The 23692-nt window shown below is 32.4% G+C and overlaps 1 protein-coding gene across 2 annotated transcripts; it reads right to left on the bottom strand.

Annotated features, from left to right (window-relative positions):
* Positions 1-1528: 1528 nt before the first annotated feature.
* LOC127726390 (E3 ubiquitin-protein ligase RNF14-like) lies at positions 1529-23444 on the bottom strand. Of its 2 annotated transcripts, XR_007993514.1 has the most exons (8): positions 23274-23444; positions 15000-15219; positions 13686-13816; positions 12758-13219; positions 9010-9238; positions 8352-8524; positions 4616-7942; positions 1529-4573 (listed from the first exon to the last, which is right to left on the bottom strand). XR_007993514.1 is itself a non-coding variant. In XM_052233789.1 (7 exons), the coding sequence occupies exons 2-7, from the start codon at positions 15157-15159 to the stop codon at positions 7751-7753; spliced, it is 1347 nt and encodes a 448-aa protein (XP_052089749.1). In that variant the 5' UTR covers positions 15160-15219; positions 23274-23444; the 3' UTR covers positions 1529-7750. The 2 variants fall into 2 exon arrangements, 1 of the variants encoding a protein (XP_052089749.1); XM_052233789.1 differs by having other exon boundaries at positions 1529-7942.
* Positions 23445-23692: the final 248 nt, after the last annotated feature.

Raw genomic sequence — 23692 nt, 5'->3', positions numbered from 1 at the left:
TTGATATTCAAATATTCGTCAAAAGCCAACTTTTTTAAAATTACGGTCCACCTTTTATATTAGTATAAAATTCATAAACATTTATGAATGACACTGAATTCATATGTATCTTTATTTTTATTTCTTATAAATATTTTTATATTGGGGACGGATCGACTTTAAATATGGGGCCGGATCGACTTGGGCCGGATCGACTTGGGACGGAACGACTTGGGACGAATCGACTTGTGGCCGGATCGACATGAAAGCGCTGAGATGACCGTTTATGTCAAATTCGAGGTATAAGTCTAAAAATGAGGCAGAGGAAGCCGTGTCTGTTGTTTCTTTAATTTCTAGTTCTGGAGGATATATTTATGGAACCCAATCAGAAAAGTTTGGATTGTTAATGGAAAGAACATCATCAATATATCTGAATGTGAAATTAAATGATATGGCTTCTTTGCTCTTCTTGTTTTTGACAAGCGTCTGAAGGAACTCCAACTCATATGAAAATAAGATGAGGTCCTTAAGGAGAGGCGCACAGTCGGTGATCATAGGAATTCCGACAATTTGTTGAAAAAGTCTACCTCCAAATTCAACAAATACGTTGTCAATAAGAAACTCCAGCATACTGATCACTTGTTACTCCGTGTAGCATGTTTTACCTTTTTGTTCACTATTAACAAAATATGCCGTATGGTGTCCAAAAGTAAGAGCGAATGCTACCATTTTTATGTTGAAAAGCATTGTGGATTAATTCTTTTAGACGATTTTTCAATTTCACATGGGGAATGGTGGTATACAGGGTTGAAAAATCAAAAGTTTTGATAAAACTAATTTCAGAGAAAGATCGATAGTTTAAATTATCCAGAAGTTCTTTCAAGTTTTTGAGAATCCACATATGGTTAATACCACTACGTGAGTAAACAGTTTCACAGTATTTCTAAAGACCCTCTTTCACTGCGGACAGAATTTTTGTCAATCTAATGGACAATTCTTTCATCCAACATGCAGATTAGCCGGCAATGTACCGTTATTTGTAGAGAATTTTGTGAAGCTTAGATATCCAATAAAAACAAGGCAAGTCCTCCGATTTGATGTTCAATGTAATGTTCATTGAACCCATGAAGGACTTATGATTCACCAAAATCTCATCCTTGTCAAATGATATGTTTTTGTATGTGGGATTAGCTGACTGCTCATTTATTCCTAATTCTTTTACAAGACACTCGTAGTAGTACGATTTACATACAAAGACAATATTATTTGAAGCTTTGTCCGCAGTAACAACAACATACTTATCGTGAAGAGATGATAGACATTTCATAGCTTCTTTGTCTCTGAAAACGGACTTTGGTCGATCATTCACACAGTTTTTCAACTTATGAATTCGACATTTTATCAGAGACCTGATTGTTTTGACCCATTCTGACAAAGTGTCCAGTTCAACTTCTTCTCGTTTAGCCCATGCTACGGCGTAGTCCTCAATGGAATCCATAAATATTTTGAAGTAAATTATAATTAAAACTATATTAAAGTCAAGATACTATTTTCAATAACAGTGGTAGACTTTTTATTTTAACAAGAGCTTTATTACATACAAGCTTTAACTGATTAATCAAAATAATCATATATTACAAATTTTAAATTTGAAGATAACATAATCGGGTTATTGTAACAACACATCACACAAATTCTTTTTACAAATACCCACTTACTCTTATAAAATAAACAAAAATAGCTTTGTTTTAGTACAGATGGAATAAAGCAAATATAACTATTAATTGTACACATCAATAATAAATTCAACAACACATAAATAATTTAGAATTTAAAATATATTTCCTCTTAAATAAAAAAACAATGAAGGAAGACAAAACTCACAAAAATCATCATCCCTTAACACTTCCCATTTCATCAATCTTTATCCATTAACCATATCAACTGTAATCTCTGTTGGGAACCTTAAGGGCATACGATACAGTTTTGATCCCACAGTGATTTTTGATAAAAATTTGCATACAAGCTATTTTTCCCCTAGTGAATTCAAAGATGTTATTAAAAAAACATACCTTCATGTGCTACTTTTAGAGATAAATAAGGGTCGAAATTATAGACAATTACTTAAAGTTTCAGTTTCTTAGACATTTCTATCCTTAGGAAAGACATACCGAACCTTTTTGTTTCAAAAGAAAAACACAAACAGATTTTTGAAAAAAACCATTTGGAATATCTTCTTTAAATAATTATACTCTAAATTTGTGTAGCAATTCTTTGGAAATGATTCATTTTTTATTAAATGTTCATGATTTTAGAAAAAATGGCATCTTTTGCTGCATATGCATCTAATTTTTTTAAAATTCATAAGTGATTTGTTCATAAAAATTGGTACAAATAATCTTCATACATAACCAAGCCAAATGTCATTTTAAAAGAGAGGGATCCATGAGCTCCCATTCAAACTATTGATTCAAATCAGTCGAAAAAAGCATCTTTTCCCAATATTTCACAGCTTGAGGTCGTGAAAAGTAACATTTACATTAGCATAATCATTACCTCCCTTGGAACTGTATCGAATGCCCTTGAACAGTCGATATATACACCTGTGAAATATCATAAATGAATGCTAGGTGCTACCCTGCCAGATGTCATGTGCTTTTCCCAAGTCAGGACAATTGTAAGTGGTTGTCTCATGTCATATTCAAATTTTTCTTTTGTTATTTGAGGAATTTGATGGCACATCTTTGATTACTTCTGTTTAAATTTTCACAACTTTTATCAAATAGGTGTAATTGAGAGCTTGATTTATTGCATTTATTCATGCTGGGGTGAATTTTACCAAACTTTTGAAAAACATAATTTTCATAGCGATTGCCGAACTTGATCAACATGTAAGAATAGTGTGTCTATGAGATCCACATTTTAAACATAAATAAGAGCCAAAAATGCCCCAAAAATATATCAAGAAATACTTAGTAGTTAACATATGAAAGATATTTTGACAACACCTACTAAAGCAAATATTTTCATAAATACAACAGTGAAATCTATTTTCATTTACTTCTTTATAAATTAGTTAATATACTTGAACATAAATCATTGCTTTAATTGTTTAAATAAATTACTACCTAAAATTTACTGAAATTGAGATATTTAGAAATGTGATGCAGTAGATTTCAAATCCTGAGGTGCAATATATGAATTCTTAGTTGAAATGTTTTAAATCATTATCATTATTGGAACTGAAATTGTATTTCAGAATACTAGTGTTCAAAAAAAAATACTGCTATTCAGACTTCATTCATTAAACTAAAAAGGCAATGTGAAATAATATCTCATTGTTTACCTTAAAAGGTTAATTTCTATAATACATCTAGTGAGGTGAGATAATATCACTAAAACTAAGGTATAGAAAATCTTTATAAATCATTTTACATGAAGCACAGCAATGAATGGGAAAATGAAAATACTATTGGTCTCTTGCGGAGAGTTGTCTCATTGCATTGGCAATCATACCATATCTTTTTATTTTTATATATAAAGCAGGAATTATAGAATTTCAAGGGGAATTCATTCATAACAATGTGTACAAAGAATGAAGATTTAAGATACTTACATATATACTGAAATATTCGTCTTTATGCCTTTTGTCCTGAATAAAAACATTGTATTGACCTCTGAATTTACCAAAATTTCTTTCAGGGGTAGAAAGTATAGAAACATACAATTGATATTAAATCTTTTACAGTTGAAAAATTCTCTGTATAATTTTTCTATTGCTGCCTTAAACCCTTTTTTTTCAATATACTAATATTAATTATCCAAAAATATCCCTATGAAACAAATTTCATCAATTACTTTTCCCTAATTCTTACATTTTGACATTTGCTGGTGTTGTGTTTGTGTTTTTCAGCTCCTCTACTTTTTTCTAATTCAATAGCATTTGAAAATTTTGTCCTATAGCCCTATCTCCTTATAACAGTATCAATCTTAGACATGTTTAACTATATCACTGCAATACAGTTATCATAATTAGGCAGGAAATGTACGAAAAAACATATAGGGACATTCCATTTTTAAAATTTCTCATTTCCATTTTGACATTTCTTACTTCAAACTTGAATCTTACTTCCAACATGACATTTCTTACTTCAAACTTGAATCTTACTTTCAACATGACATTTCTTACTTCAAACTTGAATCTTACTTTCAACATGACATTTCTTACAATCTTACTTCCAACATGACATTTCTTACTTCAAACTTGAATCTTACTTCCAACATGACATTTCTTACTTCAAACTTGAATCTTACTTTCAACATGACATTTCTTACAATCTTACTTCCAAGTTCCAACATGACATTTCTTACTTCAAACTTGAATCTTACTTCCAACATGACATTTCTTACTTCCAATTTACATTTCTCACTCCTAAGTTGACATGACATTTCTTCCTTCCAATTGGATTTTTCTCACTTCAAACTTAACATTTCTCCCTTCCAACTTGACATTTCTTCCTTCCGATTGGATTTTTCTTACTTTCAACTTGACATTTGATTTCTCCCTGCCAACTTGACATTTCTCCCTTCCAACCTGACATTTCTCCCTTCGAACTTGACATTTCTCCCTTCAAACCAGACATTTCTCATTTACTTGATATTTACATAAAGATAAACGGGTAACAGTATAATTTAAATTGCTAAGTTACATATCAATGCCCTCAATGTTAGAAACACTAGAAAAATTGATACTGTATAAGTGTGGATATCAGTGTTCACATTTAACATCTCATTACTTCAAATCACTGAAACATCATCAGGAATAATATATAAAACAACCTATCAATTCAGAGAGGATCTGGCTATTGAGGTTAAAGGTTTATAGCAAACTATATTAAAATGGTTCCAAAGTTCTGTGTAAAAAGGCATCATTACTATTACTCTGAACTTGCTTTTAGTGACTTCAAATAAGAAGATGTGGTATGAGGGCCAATGAGCAACTCTCCATCCAAGTCCCAATCTTTAAAAAGTTAAAACTATAGGTCAGAGCAGGGCTTCCAAAACGGTCATATATTCCGGACTTGACCGAAACTTTCATAAAAAGTCCAGCTGCTCTCAGCCTCAAACGATCAAATAGAATTGGTTTGCCACTTTTTGTTATTTAAGGCATTTTCATAAAACGGTCATTTCAATTTTTACCAACTATCGATCGATAAAAATGTCCGTTTGGGGCTTTGGGCATGTCCGTTTGAGCATTTTAGTTTATAATTGTGGCAATCTATTTCACAAAGATATTTCGGTCATAATTGGGTTTAATAAAACAGATGCAGCATATTTCAGATACTTTGAAGTGTCTCAGTTAGTCTAATCCTCTGGGTACATAAATGTACCGCTTGGTCTTTAGCTTGTGTACATCAATAAAAAGTAGATAAAAAACGTTTTCTTTTATTTAAATAACAACAAGCTGTCAAACAATTAACCCTTCAATAAGTTATATTGAAGCCATAAATCATTCACTGATTACAGGTTTGTAACCTTTGATGAGGTGTCCGTAGCTTGTCTTTATCAATTGAATTAATGATGCATAACACTGTACATAAAGGTGATCAGGTAAACAAGGTCAAACATGTAAGCGTGTATGGAACAACATCCTATTTAATTACGCTTTATAGATATTATTTTAAATGAGCATTCAGTTTAAAAAAGTATCCTGATATTTAAAAGTTATTCTTCAAATAAGGATATTTATAAATGAATAAGTATGATATATATTATTTTATTTAACACTGTACATCGTGTTAAATACTGGGGTACTCTAAAGGGGAAAATTTATTGAAATATATAGGAAAAACACCGAGAATAGCTGAGTTGTCCAATAAATAAGGGGGGCGTTCTCTATTCTTGTTTTCATATTAAAAACTGTTTTTATAATTGAAATCATAAAGAAGAATATCCAATCATGACAATCTCCGACTGTTATAAAGACTTTGTCTCAAATTGAACTTTACAAATCTGCCATCATGGGCAAACGTAAACGTGACGATTCCGATCAAAATTCCAAATCTGCTAAAAATGCTAGAAGCTTTATTCATAAATGGTTACAACTGTTTTTATGGTTAAGATTTGACAGTATGCTAAATGCCATGTTTTGTGACATTTGTCAAAAACATAAACTTAAAAATAACTTTTCGAAAGTCAGCCGTTGTAGAGCATGCTAATAGCAATGACCAAATCAGTATTTGAGAAAGTTCATGAAAAGACTGACAACGCAATGTGTGCACCTTGTTCCGTAATGCTTACTTAATTGCTAAAGAAAACTTACCAATGGACAAATTTCAGTCAATAAATGATTTAACTAAGTTAAATGGTGCCGTGATCACTTCTAAATTACATCAAGAGAACAATGCCAGCTCCGAATTTATTCAGACAATTTCCGATATTATAGAGAAAGAGGTGATGTCCGACGTAAAGTTAAGTCCCGCCGTGGGAATTATGATCGAAGAGTCAACTGATCTGGCTACGCAAAAACATTTAATTTTGTACTTATTATACCTCAAAGCTGGTGAACTGAAAATTAGTTTAAATTATTTATCAACTGAGTATGTTTTTATTTATTCTTCTTATTTTCTAAATCAGGTTGGGAAATTGTACAAAGAAAAATGTTCTTACTGTTCAGTAGATATTACACAGTTTAAAACAATATCCTTCATTGGGCCTCCTCAATGTTATCTATAAATACCGCATCAGTTGTAAAAGTCACGTGGTCAGGTAATCAATACACAAAAAGAAAAGTATCACGTGTATTGATGATCAGGTTGTACTGCAATTAAAGCCAACATCAACAGTTTCAAATATGATACCCTTAATTTCGAAGTGTTAAGTACTCACAGAGAGAAGATAGATTATATAAACTGATTGATGCAATGATGGTTACTGTATTACGATACACAGAAAAATGACACAATACCGAGGATAATATTTTATTTATTTTTAGAATGAAGAAAACAAAACAGTTATAAATAATTTTATTGCATATAACACTACTAATTATTTAGACACATATATCAATTTATGCATCCTCTCAGTTACATTTAAGTATCCAGCTGATCATTGACCGTCAAAATATTTCTTTGAAAAATGTCCGGCTGTCGTCAGGAAATTTTGGAAGCCCTGGGTCAGAGTACGGCCTTCAACACAGAGCCTTGGCTCACACCGAACTGCAAGCTACAAAGGGCCCCAACATGACTAGTGTAAAACAACTCAAACAGGAAAACCAACAGTCTAATCTGTATAATAATTGAGACAAGAGAAACACTTATGAACCACACCAGCAAACGACAACCACTAAACAACAGGCTCCTGTTTTATGTACATTCTTTGGTAGAATTCAATTTTGTATTGTTTTACCGGTACATGTAATTTTTTGTTTGTTTAAAATGTGTAAAGTAAAAAAATGCAGCTGTCACCTATGACATGTATGACTTGAGAATAATCATTCAACTTTTCCTAGAAAAAGACAATACCTTCAAAAATACAAATCATACATCCAATTCTTATAGAAATCATATTTAGAAAAATGAAAATGATCTAAAAATTTAATTTGCAAACTCAAAATATTGTTAATTCTTCAATGACTAATTTTTCAAAATAACTAATTACATTTGGACTGATGTATCCCTTAATAAATTATCTCCCTTGGGTCTCTTCTAGTTCCTATTTATATCAACTGATGCCATAAAATTATCTCCCTTGGGTCTCTTCCTGTTCCTATTTATATCCACTGATCCCAGTCATCATCATCATCATCTCCCATGTCAACACCCTCAAACAATCTGTTAAAACATTTACTGCCCATCTCACTGAAGTGTGAATACGGGTTAGCTTTCGCCAGGAAGGCATTACAAATCCAACAGAAATGGGCTCTACATTTCATACAGGTCATCTTGTTACAACCATCTATTTTCTGAGGAAAGAAAAGTTATATTCATTTATCTCATTTATTATTGTACAAGGGTCAGTTGTTCAAATTGTCATTCGCACCAACACTTTTTTAAATTTGACCAATCATGTGATTAATTGTTATCATTTTATAAGTGTGCTGGTCAGTTTGTTATTGAAATGAATCAATGGATTACAATGTAATTGCACTAGAACATCTCTTATACCTGTGTCTTAAAAACAAGAAACAATTGCTCTATGTTTTTTTTCTTTCTTGTTTTTGTTTGCCTTAACAACTGAGTCACACAATTATTTTTAAGTATAGTAAGACAACCGCAAGTGCATATCTCAGCAAAGTTTGACATGGTCCTCCTCATAAGTCCTATTGTGAACATCATTTGCAGAAGCTATTGAGCTATTTGTTAAAATATTACCTGTATTTGTGCTCCACAGTTGGGACATTTTTTGGCAAAGCTGTTTAACCACTCATTACTACAAGATTCCTCTACAGCCTGTTGAATGGCAGCTTTACCATATTTCTTCTCTAGTAGTTTTCTTGTGGCCTCATCTCCATTTAACCATTCATCTTTCAATTTCCTTAATCCATCTGCAATTTTTTTTCCAGAAAATGAATATAAAGCTAATTTAAAGCTAAGTGAAACAAGCCAGTTTACAAAATAAACACACTTCAAGTTTTTAACTACCAAAAAAAAATGTAAAATGTTGAGAAAGGAATGAATGCAGACAGCAAATAACACATTTTAAATTTTAAATTTCAATTTAATTTCTTTTTTCTGCACTACAATTAACATAATGTCAGGACATTAATCCTTTTATGTATTGTTTTCCAGTATTATAGATTACTGTCTCAGACACACACAATTTATTCTTTTTTCCAATCTAGCCATCACAACACACTCTATGTAACCATTGGTTTAGACAAGTTTTGACTTAAATATTTGATGAACAGAAATTCCAAAAATAAATTGATTCTTTATGGTGATAATCTAAGACAATCATTTAAAATTAATATGCTGAGACAGGACATAAGAAAAAACAGACAATTAATTATCTAATGACCATGATACATACCTGCTTTTATCCTACATGGTGACAATCCATGATAACTAAGTTTACAAAGGGTACAAAATACAAAACAACAGCTAGCACAGGAAGCCATGGACATCTCCTTGTCCATGATAACAGGCTGTTGACAGGATGGCCGAGGACAGTAGGCTATGTCCAGCATAGTATCTAAACCAGTCTGTAGAAGGAGTTTATCATACTTCGTATATAATTCTGGTGGAACAAGTTCCTTAACCTGAAATTAGAAATTTTTGTTAGTAGTATTAACAGGACAGATTCCTCAGGAGGACTTGAGACTAACTCTCATTATTGTCTTCTTTTTCTTCAGATATACGGTCACGTGAGTATCAGCTTCATATGATTGAAGATTATGAACTGTTGTATGTGGGGAGTATGTGATTAAAAATATTCCAATAATAGTTACACAACAAAATATTTTTTTGAATTTGAAGATTACTTGATATAGTAATATTTTCCGGGAAAAAGACAACAAATGATTCAAAATATGAACATTGATATTTATTAAGTTACTTTGTGTTGTGGAGAACAGTTGGTGTCAACTGTTCTATAAAGGTTTCAATTGTTTGACATGCTACTACTATTTGTAGTAACAAGTTCCATTATATTATTGATTGTGGAAAAAATGACCATTTGTGAGGTGGATATTTGCCTAAATGATTAGTTATGTTCCTGTTGGTATATGACTAGCTACTAGTTTAATGAACTGAAAGGATATTTGATAGGATGGAGAAAAACTTCAAGGGGTTGAATTTATTTAAGTTATGTGTTTTACATTTGATTGTAAATGTTGGGAAAGTTATTTGTGTAATTGGGTTGCTGTCTCATTTACATATATACTCCACGTCTATTTTTATTCATATAATACACTGTAACCTCCAATGGCCATGTTTACATTTGAAAGTTGACAGATTGCACATTGGAATGTCAAGGGTAATTAATAATTGAATAACTGGATATTGCTTATCGCATTTACATTCTATGTATCAACATCTAAAAATATAATAAAATGCTCCGCAGGGCGCAGCTTGATACGACCGCAGAGGTCGAACCCTGAACAGTTGGGGGAAGTATGGACACAACATTCAAGCTTGATACAGCTCTGAATTTGGATTGTGATTAAATATTTGACACAGCATAGGTTTCTAACACAGATTGAATGTGGTCTAAGAACTTAAAAATTTTAAATTGGACATTCACCTATTATGGTCCAATATCCAAAATCTAAATACATGGTTAGATTCAGCATATCAAAGAACCCCAAGAATTCAATTTTTGATGAAATCAAACAAAGTTTAATTTTGGACCCTTTTGACCTCAATGTGGACAAAGTTGATAACGGGGCCCAAAAATCAAAAATCAAAATACATGGTTAGATTCAGCATATCAAAGAACCCCATATATTCAATTTTTGTTGAAATCAAACAAAGTTTAATTTTGGACCCCGATTTGGACCAACTTGAAAACTGGGCCCATAATCAAAAATCTAAATACATGTTTAGATTCAGCATATCAAAGAACCCTAAGAATTCAATTTTTGTTAAAATCAAACTAAGTTTAATTTTGGACCCTTTGGACCTTAATGTAGACCAATTTGAAAACGGAACCAAAAATTAAGAATCTAAATACACGGTTAGATTCGGCATATCAAAGAACCCCAATAATTCAATTTTTGATGAAATCAAACAAAGTTTAATTTTGGACCCTTTTGACCTCAATGTGGACAAAGTTGATAACGGGGCCCAAAAATCAAAAATCTAAATACATGGTTAGATTCAGCATATCAAAGAACCCCATATATTCAATTTTTGTTGAAATCAAACAAAGTTTAATTTTGGACCCCGATTTGGACCAACTTGAAAACTGGGCCCATAATCAAAAATCTAAATACATGTTTAGATTCAGCATATCAAAGAACCCTAAGAATTCAATTTTTGTTAAAATCAAACTAAGTTTAATTTTGGACCCTTTGGACCTTAATGTAGACCAATTTGAAAACGGAACCAAAATTTAAGAATCTAAATACACAGTTAGATTCGGCATATCAAAGAACCCCAATAATTCAATTTTTGATGAAATCAAACAAAGTTTAATTTTGGACCCTTTGGACCTCAATGTGGACCAACTTAAAAACGGGGCCCAAAATCCAAAAACTAAATACACGGTTAGATTCAGCATATTAAAGAACCCCATGAAATCAAAAATAAAACCCCATTGAAATTGGTCAAGAAATAAGCAATTTATAGGAAGTATCTTCTTTTGCACAATCCTGTGCTATTAAATATTTCTTGCTATTGCGCAATACTGTACAATTGACAATTTCTTGCTATTGCGCAATATTGTGCTATTGGATATTTCTTGCTATTGCGCAATACTGTGCAATTGAAGATTTCTTGCTATTGCGCAATACTGTGCAATTGAAGATTTCTTGCTATTGTGCAATACTGTGCAATTGAAAATTTCTTGCTATTGCACAATACTTATTATATAATAATTTACACATCCTGTTTGGTGTGTATCTCCTACCATATCATTATTATTTGATTTTAAATATAAATCAGAAATAACCAACTTAAAATGGAAAATTTTAAAAGAAACAAAAAAGAAAAAAAAGAAAAAAAAGGAAAAAAAAATAAATCCCCCCCCAAAATTTTTTGAACCCCCATTATGATTCATCACCCCCAAACTCAATCCCAGCCTTCCCTTTGTGGTATGGTACCTTGCAGTACAATTTCAGAGAGATCAATACACTTGAACACAAGTTATTGTCTGGAAACTAGAAAAAAATGTGTTTTTTGGCCCCTTTTTGGCCCCAAATTCCTAAACGTTTAGGGCAATTACCCCCAAACTCAAACCCAGCTTTCCCTTTGTGATATGGAACCTTGTAGTACAATTTCAGAAAGATCCATACACTTACACACAAGTTATTGTCATGAAACTAGAAAAATGCTTGTTTTTTGCCCCTTTTTTGGCCCCTAATTCCTAAAATTTTGAGGCAATTACCCCCAAAATCAATCCCAGCATTCCTTTAGTGATATGGAACCTTGTGGTACAATGTCAGAGAGATCCATACACTAACACACAAGTTATGTCTGGAAGTTACAAAAATGCTTATTTTTGGCCCCTAATTCCTTTACTGTTATTACCATAACCCCCAAAATCAATCCCAACCTTCCTTTTGTGGTATTGAACCTTGTGGTAAAATTTCATAAAGATCCATTCACTTAAACTAAAGTTAAGAGTGCGAAAACCAATGTGTCTTCGGACGACGCCGGACGACGACGACGCCGGACGACGACGCCAACGTCATACCAATATACGACCACAAAAATTTTTTTGCGGTCGTATAAAAAATAACTGGAAACATCCAACAAGACAATGGAGGTTTAGCTGACAAAGTCTACTAGAATAAACAAATGTTGTTTCTTTTCTAATTAATAGAATATCATCTGGTTTGTACTAACATAAACAAAACATACGACGAGTGCCATATGTAGAGCAGAATCTGCTTACCCTTTTAAGAACCTGAGATCACCCCCAGTTTCTGGTGGGGTTCGTGTTGCTCAGTCTTTAGTTTTTTATGTTGTGTTTTGTGTACTGTTGTGTGTCTGTTTGTCTTTATCTTTTTAGCCATGGCATTGTCAGTTTATTTTTTACTTTTGAGTTGAATGTCCCTTGGTATCTTTCGCTTCTCTTTTACATTCAGGAAGCTTTGAAACATTAAATCATATTTTACCTGAGATTGGTGAGCTTGTGATTCACATTTGTCCTCAGGACAGTACAAACCATTCACATTTCCTTCACCAATCTGAACTGTGAAGTATTCCTTCATACATTCCTTACAGTAAACATGACCACATTCATAGAAGTTAATACACTGTGACCCTGTTCTATCACAAAAACAAACTTTACACTCAAACAATGATCTGTCAAATTCAATCTGTTTAGCTTGCTTGTCATAGTCAATAAGTGTTGCAAGCAGTCTATTTTGAGAGGCAATGTCCTGGATAGCTCTTGGATCATACTTCTCTGTTGATTGTTTCCTTTCTATGGATTGGGGCATAGTTAAGTCTAATGTATCAGATAAGCCAAGAAATTCATAAGATTCATCCTGAAGAAAACTTGTCCATAAAAACACAACAACACATGGTTTATTTTCTTCCCAAATTTCATCTAATCTTAGACATAAATTAGTAAGCTGAAAGAAATTTTAAACATCTGTAAATCGTTTCATTATAAGTATGTAAAGTTATCAAGATGTAGTTTAACAAATTTTAAATGTATACATCATTTCATGAAAAATTCCCATTACATATATTTCATCTTACACTGGAGGATGATTCCTAAACTGTTATGATGTATAATTTTCTTTACATCAAATAATATTTCTTTTATCTATATTTCTGACATGTTACAATATCCTTCTAGAGTCAAAACAATTGCGGATCCAGGGGGTGGGGGTGTGGACCCCCCTTTTTTTATACGATCAATGCATTTGAATGGATACATATGGTTGGAACCCCCCCCCCCCCCCCCCAAACCCTTTTCCTGCAATTAATCTATATATAATATCATAAGTTTTGACCAATTAATGATACTCTTATTTCTGGTGTAAAAATTGTTTTAGTAATGAAAATATTATATTCCTTTAAATCTATAAATACCTGTTTCCTATTCAACCATTTACACGACAAAGTAAACTGTGGAGGGTTTACTGAAGGGTAATCTTTTGGCAATTGGAAGTTTAGAGAAATAGGTGGCAGGTTCTTCACTACATGCTCTTCTATCTTGTTGTCTGAAAATATAATATACATGTACATGTTAACGACCCATTACATACAATAGGAAAGTGTTTTAGTGACTGGAATATAGAAATAAGGAGATGTGGTATGATTGCAAATGAGACAACTTTCCACCGTAGTTCAAATGAAGTGGATGTAAGCAATTTTAGGCAACCGTACAGCCTTCAACAATGAGAAAAACCCATACCGAATGGTCGGCTATAAAAAGCTCCAACATCAAAAGGAAGTTTAGAAAAATTGGAGGCAGCTGCTTCAATACATGAACTTCTGTCTTGTTATCTGGAAATATGATATATATGTACATGTTGAGGGCATACTATACAGTTACAGAGGAGGTAATTATGTTGCTAACGTAAAAAATGTTAAATTCGCAACGTCAAACTGTAATATATCGGGAAAAGATGCATTTTACAACTGTTTTTTTATGATTTAAACTGATTTAACTTGAAAACTAGTACATGGACCCCTGTTTTTTAAAATGCCATAAGGTTTGATTACATATGAAGATTATTTGTATCAATTTTAATGAAAAAGTCAACAATGAATTTTTTTAAATTAGATAAATATACCCCAAAAAATGCCGTTATTTTCCTAAAATCCTGAAACTTTGTTAAAAATTAATTATTTCCAAACAATTGTTGTACATATTAAGAGCAAATTTATGTAAAGAAGATTTTCATAATGTTTTTACAAAAATCCGCTTGTGTATATCTGTTGAAATAAAAAAGTTAGGTGTGTCTATCTAATAGATAGAAATGTCTAAAAAAAACTTAAAATTTTGACTAAATGTCTAAAATTTTGACCCCTTTTATCTCTTAAAGTAGCAGATGAAAGTATATTTTTTATTACATATTTGAAATGCTTAGATGAAAAATAGCTTGTATGCAAATTTTCATAAAAAAATCATCATTGGATCGAAACTGTATCGTATGCCCTAAAGGACCCATTACATACAATAGGGAAGTGATTTAGTGACTGGAAGTTTAGAGAAATAGATGGCAGGTGCTTCACTACATGTTCTATCTTGTTATCTGAAAAAATAATGTATGTTATGTTAAGGACCCATTACATTTAAGGACGCTACCAATATAACTTGAATTCTTTAAAATTGTATATTTTGTGTAGCCTTTTCTTGACAGTGTTTTTGTGGAATCCCTAATTTTCTATATATCTTACCTTTAGATAGAGACTTTATACTAAAATTTTCCGGTATATGTGAACTGACTAGAAACTGTCCCCCAGGTTCTTCAGTATCATCTGACACTGACAGCACTGTTTCATCATAAATACTGGTCAGTGCTAAGAGTTCATCTTCTTGTTGTTCCGTGTCTGTCATTTCACTACATGTATATGTATGTATAAAAGTTTCCTCTGGTTTTGAATAATATTAACTGTTCTGCAAAAGATATATACATTTGCTAATTATTTGGCATGTAAATATTGAACTTTTTTTTTTAAATGGTGATTATGACACTGATTTTACATGTGAAAAAAAAATCATGACAGTTAATAATCATACCGGCATTGTATCAATACTCCTATTTGCCTAATGCAAGAATGGGAACAATAGCATTTAAAATAAATGTGGATAGTGTCCACATGTGGACACAGATGATGCCCCCGCTTGCATATCATATAGTTATAAAGGGACATAACTCAAGAATGGTAAAAGTGACGCTACCCAAATTTGAACTTGATCTGAGTTTTGTGGTAATAAGCAGTGTGTGTAAGTCTCATAACATTTGGTTGTGGCTAACTTAAGGAGAGGACAGAAACTAAAAATTCAGCAATTTTTCTATTTGTAAACACGCATAACTCTAGAACGGTTGTGTATAAGTTTTATAACATTTGGTTGAGACAAACTAAAGTTAGAGAAAGGAAACGAAATATTCAGCAATTTTTGTGTTTATAATGGGACATAACTCAAGAATGGTAAAAGTGTCGCCACCAAATTTCGTACTCAATCTGTAGTAATAAGCATTGTGTATAAGTTTCATAACATTTGGTTAAGGCAAACTAAAGTTAGAAAACAGAAACAAAAAAATTGTACTTGATCTTAGTTTTGTGGTAATGAATATTGTGTATAGGTTTCATATTGTTTGGTTGGGGCAAACTTAAGTAACCGAATGGAAACTAAAAATTTTGCAATCTTTCGATTTATAAAGGGGCATAACTCAATAATGGTTAAAGTGACACTACCCAAATTCAACTTGATCTGTGTTTTATCAGTGGAAGTCAAAATTAAACATTGCATTGTATAAAGCATTGATTGTAGTTGATTCAACTATAATCATGGACAAAGGAAGATAACTCCAATTTAAAAATTACTTAATATTTAGAAGAAAATAAAAATTTTGCGATTTTTCCATTTATATAAGGACGCTATTTTAAAAGGGGCATAACTCTAGAACCGTTAAAGTGACGCCATAAAAATTCAAACTTGATCTGTGTTTTATGGTAATAAGCATTGTGTATAAGTTTCATAACATTGGTTGAGGCAAACTAAAGTAAGAGAACGGAAACGATAAATTCAGCAATTTTTCCATTTGTAAAGGGGCATAACTCTAGAACGGTAAAAGTGACGCCACCAAAATTCAAACTCAATCTGTTTTTTGTGGTAATAACATTGTGTATAAGTTTCATAAAATTTGGTTGAGGCAAACTAAAGTTAGAGAACGGAAACCAATTTTGGGACGTACGTACGTATGTACAGACGGACAAGGGTAAAACTTAATGCCCCCTCCGCCACGGCGGGGGCATAATAAAAAGTGTGAGATCAATACACATCTTGAACCAAATTTTATTCAATGGCAAAAAACAAATTATATACTAAAAGTTGGCAGTTGATGATCTAAATGGTGTATAAACATGATAAAGTTTCTGCAAGTCATCGAAACAAAATATTATTTTCATGATATGTCTTCAACTTAGAATTCTTTTGAAAAATCTCTGAATCCTGAGTGATCACATAGATCCAGCATGGCTGAATAAAAAAAATATCAAAAATAAGGACATGAACATAATCTGTAGAACATGTAGAAACATGTGAAGTTGTCAATACTCTTTAATTATCAAATAAGAATGTCCAATAGTATTTCATCATTGTCAAAGGGAGTATTGGATAGAATTTTAAGTACATTATCTTCAAACTTAAACGATAGAACTTTGAGTAAACTTTGTAAAATAAAATAAGAAATACATTTGTAGAAAAACTTCTGAATAGGCATCTAAATGATAGCAGAAAGTCAACTTAAGTTATGGAGGGGCATGATTTGTTTTTCTAGAAACAAACTAGAGGCTCTCAAGAGCCTGTGTTGCTCACCTGACTCTATTTGGTTTTGGAAATCATGTAAAAATAGATAATAAATTGCTTCGCTGAGCGCAGCTGGATATGACCGCAGCTGGATACGACCGCAGAGGTCCAACCCTGAACAGTTGGGGCAAAAATGGACGCAATATTCGCGCTTGATACAGGTCTGAATTTGGATTGTAATTAAATATAAGACACATAAAAGGTTTCTGACACAGAATAACTGTAGTCAAAGAACTTAGAATTGGTTATATGATTTGAATTTATATTCAATTTTTTGCTTTTGTGCAATACACTTTGCTGTTGTGAATTGACCCCCCCCCCCCCCCCCCCTCCCCCCACAAAAAAAAAAAAATTACGCCCCCTTTTTTCGCTTTTGTGCAATACACTTTGCTGTTGCGAATTGACACCCCCTCCCCCCACAAAAAAAAATTAAAAATTTACCCCCCCTTTTTTTTGCTTTTGTACAATACACTATGCTGTTGCGTATTAAACCCCCTCCCCCACACACACACTTTTTTTTGCCAAAAACATAATATTTGAAGAATTTTTCTTTTTAATTTCTGAAATCTGAAATGAGAAAAAATTGTTGACCCCCCATTCATTTATATTTACCATAGTGCTAACTTAATCTATTTTATAATAGAATTTAAAATATGGTGTCAAATCTCTCATATATTTTTTTTTGTAAAAAAAAAAGATGCAACATTTGCAGATATTTTTACTGGTCTTCCTTTATAAATATGCATTTCCTTAAACATAATTTAAAAGCAGTGTAAGGGAGGTAATCAAAACATTGTATTTGGATTACCTCCCTTACACTGCTTTTAATTTGTCTTAATTGTTCATTAACCATTACTTTATACATAATTTAAAAGCAGTGTAAGGGAGGTTATTCAAATGATGTATTTGAATTACCTCCCTTACACTGCTTTAAATTATGTTTTGTACTTAAGTATTTGTCCATTAACCAGGACACCCTTGTTTTGCCCCTCAATCCTAAACGGTTTGAGCCATAACCCCCCAAATCAAATCCTAACCATCCCTTTGTGGTATGGAAACTTGTGGTATAATTTCAGAGAGATCCATACACCATTCCACAAGTTATTGTCTGGAAACTAGAAAGATGCTTATTTTTGGCACCTTTTTGGCCGCTAATTCCTTCACTGTTGGTACCATAACCCCCAAAAGCAATCCCAAATTTCCTTTTGTGGTATTGAACCTTATGGTAAAATTTCACTTAAATTAAAGTTATTGTGCGAAAAGTCGCCGAAAACCAATGTGTCTTTGGACGACGACGACGATGATAACGCTGCTGACGACATCGTCATACCAATATACGACCACAAAAATTTTTTGCGGTCGTATAAAAATCATAACAGATACCCAAATAATGATTTAGGCCAAATTTGGTTTAATATTGGCCCCGTTATTAATAAAAAATCCTAGTGGCCATCTTGAACAGTAAATCGGCAACAAAGTAGCAACACTTCATCAGCACCTCATAAGGAACATCTATGCCATGTTTGGTTTCAGTCCATTTAGCAGTCAAGGATATAACTCTATAGGGTTATTAGAGAAAAATAACATACATTTGTTATTGTGGACTAAAAAATCAAAGACCTGTGATAACATATGTATTTTAAATGTTTCAAAGGGACAATATACATCAGTAGTTTTGATAAAATGTATACAAGTTCTATTGATATTACTATTGTCTTAATGTATACTTAACTATAGAAAGATATAACAGTTCATATTTTGCCAACCATGAATAGTACACCTATGTTATTACAGAAAAAATATGCCTGTAATAACTAAAGGGTGTTATTACAGCTTCTCTACATCACTTCAAAGCATTTGCCCAGACATACATCATGCTTAATTACAAAAATGCAATGTATTTTAATTCGTTGTAAGAAATAATGATCAAAGCATGTAATGAGGTTCTGCGCAAGCTTCCCAGTAATTCCCCGAGGAGGGGCGACAGCCTTAGGTGCTGTGTGCAAATTTTTTAAGGTCATGTGGTACGATTTTAGCGTCCCTCGCAATTTGGAATCTGGAAAAGATGGATTTGTTCATGTTTTTATATCAAATATACTCTCTTGCACTCGCAGAAAATATAGAAGATCACTTTATATGAAATATTTTCTTTATGTTTTTTATCTTTAAAGTAAATTCTATCAATAAAGAAATGCACTGTAATGGCGGGAAATTTTATTTGATCTCTGCGAAATCACGAGGCACAGATTTTTGTAAATTTTACAAATGTCAGCACGTGAAAATCATTCAAATTTATGTCAATCAAAGAACACTATTCGAACATTCTAAATCTTCTTAAGTCTCCTTAAGTCTCCAGCCATTGCTTCGTAATAAGTCACTAAAATATGATTTCCAGTAAGTAAAATATCAAAAATATTTGTCATGTTTGTCAAATCCGCGAGTTATTATGTTATTTTAGCATATAAACTCTTATGTATTTTAATCATTTTGTCTTATGAATAACCATCATGAAAAAATATAGTTTTTTTCATAATTGAATCATGCATTATCTGTGTATTGGATTGCTTAATTGCCTTCTCTCTAATGTTATCTCTGTTTTGTTTACTGAAAAATGACGAAAAAATGCAATATTTAAAATTTCGTATTTTACAAAACTTTGTCCCGATTAAAAACTTAAAACCGACTGAATAAATTAAGAATTCAGTGATTATTGATGTCAAAATTAGCCCTTGGTAATAAACAGGAAGTTTGGGTATAAATATGTTTATTGCCAAGAAATAACTAACAAATTTGTTTACTATGTATGTACAAAGTATATGTATATTGCTTGATCAGCCCTTCTGTATATTACTTGGTTTTTTTTAATTGATTCAACAAATTTTGCTTGTCCAGGTGTCATTAATGGTGATGTCCACACCATGAGTAGTTTGGTATAAATGACACAATACTACTGCGACCGATCGATAATATAAGACAAATCTGCGTGCCCTGTGCAGAGTGTCGTCCCTCCTCTAAGCAATTCCCAAGTGTCTCATATATTAAGTTACATGCCTTTAATAACTAAGCCTTGTTATTACAGCTAAGTTTATCACTTAAAAGCCTTGTCTCATTGATTTACCATGGTTAATGATAAATGTATTAATTTAATTAAAAAAAAATCAAGGCTATGCATTTAGTTTCTGCGCAAAGTTTCAAGAGTTCCCTAGAGCCCACTAAAAATTAAAATGTTGATGATTTATTTTACAAATAACAAACATATGTTATTACAGGTTTAGGAAATTTAAGGATTAAAGAGTAGACAACTCATAAAAATATCTGTAATAACACATGCAAGATATTTTCTGTAATAACCCTATAGAGTTACAATGTACATCCCTGACTGTTAAGTGGTTCTCTAAAAGAAGATCTTTGTATGTATTTCCCTTAGGGTCCTATGTTAAACTAAGTTTCCCGCTGGCAGCCATCTTGGATGATGGATAGGCTTCAAAGGAACAACACTTGGTCAGCACTTCATAAGGAACATTCATGCCATGTTTGGTTCCATTCCATTCAGTGGTTCTCTAGAAGAAGACATTTGAATGTATTGTCCATAGGGTCCTATGTTAAATAAAGTCCCCTGCTGGCACCCATCATGGATGATGGATCTGCTTCAAAGTAACAACACTTGGTCAGCACCTCATAAGGAACATTCATGCCATGTTTGGTTTCATTCCATTTAGTGGTTCTCTAAAAGAAAACATTTGTATGTATTTCCCTTAGGGTCCTATGTTAAACTAAGTCCCCTACTGGTGGCCACATCTGACACGATAATAAGTCCATACAAGAGGGTAGGAATGCCCTTTACTGTCAGGCGTCAAACAGTCAGTTTGGCTACTGTTAGCGTGAAATTGGTTAAAATTATATCGTGGTTCGTCAAAATATCCTTATCTGAGGGGGGTAGGAGGGGTCCTGATCCCAAAATCCCGGGCTTAAAAACATGGAATCCTGAGGTCCCGAATTTAAAAAAATTTAAATCCCGACATCCCGAAATTCGAAAAAAGAATTCCTGGATCCCGAAAGGATCAATCCTGAATTCCCGAGCTTAAAAACACCCAATCCCGGAGTCCCGATAAAGGTCCTACCCCCCTCTTATCTTGATTCATCAGAGGTCTCTAAATTTATAGTTAACCATTACTGTTATTTTTGGAAAGAATTTAAATCAGTCAATTATTTTATCGTCGTAAAGAAAGTGTATATTTTATCGTCATGTACCAACAGTTACCGTTGACGTCATTTGGCAATTTTATTTACCGTAAAAAGGCGTTATTCGTCATGGGTATCCGGTCGTTCCGTCCCCAAACCAATCCGGCCCCAAGTCGATCCGGCCCAAAGTCGATCCGTCCCAAGTTGATCCGGCCCACGTCGATCCGTCCCTACGTCGATCCGACCCCATAATAAAATATGAATAAACTATATTGACTTTGGAGGATTTTGTAACAAATTTTAACAGTATTTATTTAAATGGAATTTGTAAAAATGATGGATGACAACAGGTAAGTGAAGTATTGGAGTACCAGTCAAAGAATTATTTTAAATCGATACGAAAATGAGTGTGATTGTGTCTGTTTATATAGCAGCGTCAACATATTAATATGAAGTTATTTTCCATGATAACTTTGAACGTCATGGCGATTTTTATTTTATTTAATTCACACACAGAAAAGCTTAATAAATATTTACAGTCCAATGGAACCTATAAAATTTAACTCATCATATTGACTTGTTTTATCAAATCATTAGTCTATAATCGGTTTGTTTATTCAACAATTGTCTAATGATTGTGAACTAAGGTAATGCCACTCGTGATCACTTAATTCAATCAAATCCTGATTGATTAAAGTTACGTAATCACTGGTCTTTATAGTTTGATCTTTTGTTTGGTGTTATGTGTTATAATAATTAATTGTATTTTTTTTCAGGTAACATAAGAGGCTTCTATAACACGTTTTTTTTTTTTTTGTAATATCGAATATAGTCAATATATTTTTTTTAAGTTGACAATATTTTGAATAGTTGTGTGTAGATAAAAAAACAAGTTATATGAGTATCCATTATTCTTTATTGTAAGATAATAACAAAATAATTACACTCGATGCACGTGAAGATCACATCTATTTCTTCATTTACCATGCGTCTGTATTCCAGTAGAGATACTCCTATAAAGGAATTTAAAAAAGTAAATATCTATCTTTATAATGTAAAATACAAATATATAATACACAAAAATAGAATTTACAAGCTTTTTGCCATTTAACACCTGAAAAACACGGAAGTTAATACTCCCAGATTTAAAACAAAACTATATACTTTTTTTCATATTTATGGTTTAATGATTTAATGATGAAAGCAAAGACAAAAATATTTAAGACTTATATACAAAATTACAGTTTGATTATATTAAAGCAAAAAGTGAAAATAGAAACTTACCGGTATTACAGAGACGGTGTTGCCACTTTGAACATTGCTCACATTGAAGTGCATGCTGCCGAGGTCTAACATGTTGGTCACATACCACACAAGGAAAAGCCAGTGTGATTTTAAAAGCAAACGCATTCTGTCTCCTCTTTTATAGAAAGGATTCGGCAAATCAAACAATATTTCTTTTAAGAACTTAAAACAAAAAACAAAGTTTGTATGTATCAGCTTGGGGATCCGCTTGTACCGTTGTGTATGTAACTATTTGTTATTACAAAGGATCACAGTCAATTGAAAGAAAATGCTAATTACTGCTGATTAATGTTGATTATAATTATACCCAATAATCTTGAAAACTTGTAATGAAAACATAATCAACATAGTTGTTTTAAACTCTTTTAAAGAAAATATTTGTCAAACTTAAGGACAATTTTTTTTACCGTACACCTTTTACATTATAATAAAATTCATAAACATTTATGAATTACAATTAACAATGATTAATATATATCTTTATTTTTAATCCTCATAAATATATTTTTTTATTGGGCCGGATCGACTTTAAATATGGGCCGGATCGACGTTGGGCCGGATCGACGTGGGACGGATCGACTTGGGCCGGATCGACGTGGGGCCGGATCGACATGAAACTTCGTCATGAAGGTACCCCCCATACAACTCACCTATAAATCATGGATGACCCTGTCCATAGGCAGATCCAATACCAATATTTAAAAACACAGTACCGTTAATTTGTTCGTGCGTTTTAACATTAGGAATATTGCTGAATGTAAAATCAGGTAACGATTTCTTACAGTTACACAATCGCTGTCACATTTATAGGGAGCCGAAAAGATGCGGGGGAAGAATACGAGAGTTTATGGTTATACTTGATAAACTATCGAACATGTTTCTCCTTTTGGTGGGAGCACCATAAGGGTTCAGTCTGGGAAATCATGCAAATGTCTGATTAACCTATGATAACAAGATACAAGAATTTAAGGAGAAAAGAAAGAAAAGCTAACATGAATTATAGTTTATTATGGGGGGTTGGTGTTGGAAATAAACATTTCCTTCTTTGAAAAAGTTATTTCTCACTCAG

Source organism: Mytilus californianus, unplaced genomic scaffold (genome assembly GCF_021869535.1).
Source record: "Mytilus californianus isolate M0D057914Y unplaced genomic scaffold, xbMytCali1.0.p SCAF_17, whole genome shotgun sequence".
In the NCBI taxonomy this organism is placed as follows: Eukaryota; Metazoa; Mollusca; class Bivalvia; order Mytilida; family Mytilidae; genus Mytilus; species Mytilus californianus.
This window is presented reverse-complemented; position numbering and strand designations above follow the sequence as displayed.